Source organism: Sinocyclocheilus anshuiensis, unplaced genomic scaffold, assembly GCF_001515605.1.
Source record: "Sinocyclocheilus anshuiensis isolate Anshui unplaced genomic scaffold, SAMN03320099.WGS_v1.1 scaffold436, whole genome shotgun sequence".
NCBI lineage: Eukaryota > Metazoa > Chordata > Actinopteri > Cypriniformes > Cyprinidae > Sinocyclocheilus > Sinocyclocheilus anshuiensis.
This window is the reverse complement of record NW_015560618.1, coordinates 2,703,620-2,709,388: the sequence shown is the minus strand read 5'-3', so window position 1 is coordinate 2,709,388 and position 5,769 is coordinate 2,703,620. Positions and strand designations below refer to the sequence as shown.

At 35.9% G+C, this 5,769-nt stretch overlaps 1 protein-coding gene across 1 annotated transcript in view; it reads left to right on the top strand.

Moving 5' to 3' along the window:
* Window positions 1-1,090: 1,090 nt before the first annotated feature.
* slc1a7a (solute carrier family 1 member 7a) overlaps window positions 1,091-5,769 on the top strand; it is a 25,699-nt gene continuing 21,020 nt past the window's right edge. The window contains exon 1 of the mRNA XM_016478033.1: window positions 1,091-1,458. Coding sequence (XP_016333519.1) covers window positions 1,324-1,458 — 135 coding nt within the window. The 5' untranslated portion in view covers window positions 1,091-1,323. The remainder of the gene's footprint in view (window positions 1,459-5,769) is intronic.

Below are 5,769 nucleotides of genomic sequence, written 5' to 3'. Positions count from 1 at the left end.
ATTTATTATTTCCTTATTGGTTATTTTGGGAAAATCCCAGGTATTTTGAGCAGTAGGATTATAAAAAAATATATGCTAATATAAAATTAAATGATAAAAGTAGCCTATATAAAACTGCAAAATAAACATTCATCTATTTTTTAAGTACATAAAAATCAAGTACTTATGTACTTTCACTCAAGTAAAATTGAAAACGGAGTACTTTATTTTATTATACGGATCTGTACTTTTACTCAAGTACTTGATTTGTGTACTTCGTCCACCACTGGTTATTCAAATAAAACACCTGTGAAAACTGACAGTTCCTTCATGCAAACAGTACACTGGACCCTACTTTTATTAGCTTTTTTATGCTTTGCAATTTTAACAATATATAATTTTTTTTTTGTTTTGTTTTTTGCATTATGTTAATATAAATTCAGTGGAAATAATGTCACAATGCAAAAAATATCACAAAATAGCCTTTATTTCTTTGTCTTTTTTATTTTATTCATTTATTTATTTTGTGCAATTTTGTATAATTCCTTTAATACCCATAGGTGTGCAGCTTATTAATTTGAGGCATTCATTAACATCCCTTTCGTATGCTTCGCCTGAATCAACATCATGTGAAATTATCATTATAAATGATCCCAGCACGTTGTGATTGGCACAGCCTGCATTTCCTGTCTTGAACTCGCGTGCAGGTGCAGTTAATAAATGGACTTAGATACTGTTTCCCATCATCCACTGGAGGGTGCAAACTCACACTGTCAAACACATACCTGTAACTACTGACAGAGCCGCAGCAACCCGTGTCCACATTGGCCAACTCTGTCTAAACCCCCTGCTGTGTAGCATCTACACTGAGTCATGTCACTTGCTTCATTTTTATGTTTTTGCCCTGTTTTAGTACATTAAACAATCCCATTTCCAATTGTTCAGAGATCTTTAATCCATCTTCAGATCGGCTTAATGCGGTGCGGCTCTAATAGGATCGCTGGTATTAACCTCTGGGACAATACCGCCAGCTGTCCCAGAGCCCCCTATTGGCCAGGCTGAAGTACAGGTTAAGGGGTGTGATGGGGCAGAACGAAGAGAGACTGAGAGAGAGAGGAGGGTGTGTTGGTCACTGGAAAGGGTGATGGGCTTTTGTAGTGACCAACGGTGGATTGACAAGTGCTTTTTCTTGGAGGGACCTTCATTACCACCATTACTACCTTCCTAATTTACTCCTTCGTTCTCTGCATGTCTGTTTCTCTTTGCCCCCTTGGGATGTTTGAGCGCTCGGGTCAGGGTGTTTGTATGGCTGATTGAGTGGGCAGTAGACGTGGACGTGTCACCATGGCTCTGGGTGCGGTGTGGAGCCGCGTTAAAAATGTGTGCCGACAGAACGGCCTCTTGATCTTGTCAGTGTTGGCCGTGGTTATCGGATGCCTGCTGGGCTTCTTTCTGCGCTCCAAACACCTCTCTGAGCAGGTTAGTTTTGGTCTTCCGCACCTCCTGAACCAATAACAGTCAATGTTTCCATCTTTCCTGCAATGTCTCAACTTTCCTGCCATCTGACATTAGTTAATGGCAGATATTAATTGTATAGCTAAAGTGGCAGCAGCTGGAGATACAGGTAGCTAGTATTCTTATTAACATGATGCACATTTTTTTCAAGTTGCGTTAAAAGTCACACATACAATGACCTGAATATGCCCTTTCTTTAATGAGTATGTTTTTAATTCCTGGAGGAGAAAAAAAGCAAAAATGGTGCTTCACTGAATTCTCTGAATTAGAACATTAGATCTATTTTTTTCACTGCTTAAAATAGTAAAACCTTTGTCCACCAAATCAAAGTCATGTGGTGCAACCAACATGCAGAAATAAACAAGACAGGAAATTATTTCATGACTGTGTGTCAAGGTCAATAAGTTTCTTAAACTATCAAATCGTTACTTTTTATGACAAGGCAAGGTTAGCTCAGGTTGTAAAATGTCATGCGGTGCAACACTCCAACATGTATTGATATTTGTGAATTAATAACTCATGCTATTTGTATGAAAAAAAACTTTTACCTTGAAAAAAAGATGTACTGTATTTAAAAACTTTGAAATTATTATTAAGAAGTGTACACTCAAATGCATTCAGTTGTTTACTTGATGGTTACACCAAATGACATTGCAATGGATTTTTTTGTTGTTGAAAATGGTATAAAAGTTTTTCAAAACCAAATGAAACCAATGTGACTGCAAAGTGGAAAAAGTGTTTTAAACTAGATTAATAAAAGATTTTCCTTTGCTTTACAATGGACATTCTTATTTGTTATTGATCAAAACAAAACGGTACACAGAAAAACAAATGGTGTAGAATTTACTTTGAAACAATTTTCACTCTGAAATTTCCAGTTAAATTTACAAATAATTAAATAAAAAATATAGAATTATTTATTTACATATTTACATTAATTTTTATATAAAAAATATTTATTTACAACTTCGATTTTTTTTTACAGCGCATAAAATATCAGATAGCTACGGAGCCCCGCACATGACATGCAAGAAAAAATAAATAAATCGTGCCCACGATTTACTAATTTGTTCCCTCAATGTACTAAAACGTGCACACGATTACTATTTCGTTCCCTCGATTTGCTAAATCGTTCGCATAATTTACTAATTCGTTCTCTCGATTTATAAATCATGTGCAAGATTTAGCAAATCGAGGGAACGAATTAGTAAATCGTGCGCACAATTTATAAATCAAGGAAACGAATTAGTAAATCGTGCACACAATTTATAAATCGAGGGAACAAAATAGTAAATCGTGCACAGGATTTAGCCTACTATTTTTTTCCTGCATGCCATGTGCGGGGCTCCGTAGATAACTATACATTTGACAATAATATGTTCTACAGTACTGAGTGTGTTCACTAGCTGTTTCATTGATTAAGTGAGATGTGCTCTCCATCAAAGCTCTCTGTCATTATGACATGAGTAAAGCAGGCATCTAGTGGCCCAGAGTATTATCAGTCAATCATCTGAAACATTGAAGCACTATTGCAGTAAGGATCTGAAGTTGAAAATCTCATCACATCTTCTCATCCATCTTGAGTTGAAAAATTCTCGGTAGTCCTGTCATGAGGTTAATGAACAAACCTTGTTTGAGAATAGGTGAAGATGGAGTCTTGGATTTTGGTGTCTACTTGTCTTTTTTAAGTACTTAACAGAAAGTATGATGCAAAATTTAAAAAGGCGTTTATATACAGTACACAAACTAAATAAATCATTGACTTTTTGAGTTGAGTTTTATCTTAAGTGAAAATTCTACTTTAATATTGTAGCTAATTTAGTTTTGGTTTGTGGTTAAATTAAGTTGTAAAAAGCCTAAGTAATGTCTAAAAAATATATTGAATAAATAGGTCTTTATAATACGTTTTTTATAATAAGTTTTTTTTTTACTTTGTTTCAATGGTTTTATTTTTGGGAAAATAAATATTTTTGATTAATATTAAATCAAAATGTAAAATTTGAACCAAACCATAAATATAATTTGATAAAAACTAATACATTTGGATTTAGCGTATGTTTTAAAGTTATAGTTAGTGTTATTATAGTAAAATGTAGAAGATATTAATTTTAAAAGTTTTGCACACGTTTACACTTGATCAGTTTGCTAATATGGACTACTTTTATCTGTGAGCATTACGTCATTAAGTCAAGATGAGTGACTGCTTAACTGCATCAGTCATCCATAGTAAAAAAAAAAATAACTAAAAAGACAAATGTGATCAGTTGATAATCAATTTTGACAATTGATTATTTAATTGAGTTGAAGTTTGTCACTGTATTTTCCATCAGTTATTATGTTTAGCAGTAAGCTCTGGCATCCGTTTAGATTACACCACATGGCAGCTTTGCAGACTTTACATGGCCCAAGTCAGGGATGCCAGTGGCAGATGTAGGGGCTCGGTGCCAGCTGTTTTTATGCTAGCATTAGCACGTAGCACAGGAGTGCCAGAGATGCACTGCCATTTGTCAGCATCGATCATGTTGCTGCTTGGACAACGGCCCTGATCTAAGCATCATGTCCCTGCCCCCTCCTTAATGCAGGCCTGTAAGCGCTTTAACACCAGCATCATGACTCTCAGCTGCCTTCAAACACAATATGGTCTTCAATAAGTCTTTCTCTTTTAAGGCTCTTCTTCAGCAACTTTCTTGGGCTGCAGTATAGGGCTATATTGAACTTGAAGAAACATTATGATATTGGACAATTTGGATTATGATAGAACTGTATTTTCATTAACTAATGGTGAAATTAAAAGGACTGTAATATCAAAAGTCATTAAACAGTCACTGTCATTCTGTTCAACACAAAACACCTGTTTTTTATGTAAATTAGGCATATTATAGATTGTGACTTATCCACAAAATTATTTGTGTGGCACAGTTAACTTGGCGCTATTACTGTACCAGCCACAGAAAGTTGTTTAAAAGAGACATTTGTATATGTTCTATGTTGATAAATAGTGGTTTCAAAATCACAAAACACACGGTTTGGATCATATTGCATTTTTTGAGTCACGGATCAAATTTTATTTTTGGATCAGCAAGAAGAAAAATGTCCTTAAAGCACACTTTAAGTACTTCTTCAAAACCACAGCAAAAAAAACAAAAAAGTTCAAACATGATTAAGTGAATAGTCAGTAAAATTGAAATAATCAGTAAAAAAAATTACAAGCATATAAATTCAATATACCAAAGATGCAAATAAAATAAGGTTTAACTGTAGTATTCAGGTACAGAAATGTAATAATTAAGTGTAAAATAGCGAGGTGTACTCTGATTGGCCAGCTCTCCAGTGCGTTGTGATTGGCCGAATACCTCAAGCGTGTGACGGAAATGTTACGCCCCTTACCATATTGTGATGCCTTTTCCCGGCCGGAGCGACGAGACAAAACCAATAAAAACCCATTATAAACGAGGCATTTGTAGCATCCAGTGGGGACATAATTACTGATTATAATGGCTTATACTGTCTTTTTACGCGTTGCGTTGCATCGCCCCGCATAAACATAAAACCATGTCTGCATTTGTGATCAGAGAATCGACAAACAACTAGCACTGCTCTACACTGCTCAAAACTCGCGTTTGAATCATCAGTGGCAAACCTTTTAAATATGAAAACGTACTTACAGGCTGCGAGTCAGCATTATTTGTCAGAACACCGGCATTGTAGTCTACTCTACCAGGATCAGGAAACAGTCCTCGTCCTCCGTAAAATGCGCAGCACACATCTGAATATTTGGGTTAAAGTGTTCTGGAACAGTGTTGTAAATACAACTTAACCACTGATTTCTAGTTGTGTCCTCTTTTGAAAGGCCAAACAAAGTAGTTTCGCTTTCACAACCAAACACAGCGTCTTCACGACATGGTGGCGGCGGTAACAACAATACTACAGCGAGAATCAAAGTTACGCCTTCTTTCTTTGCGTGAACATTTGGGCGGCATTACACAAATCTTCCCACACAGTGACGTAGACATGTGGGGGCGTGTTTAAACGAGGAGTTTTAGGAGGGCGTGGACGAGTCTTTTATAAAGAATATCTCTTTGGGTTTGAGACTTTAGTCTTTGCAACTTTAGGGATCTTATCTATTCACGAACAGCTTGTAACACTCCAAAGAGAAAGGAAAACTTGAAATCGCATCATATGACCCCTTTAACCAATAAATGGCGCCATCTGGTGGGTAAATGCTCAAAAGCGGTCTCATACTATCGGCTAATCAGCTATCGTGACTGTTGCATC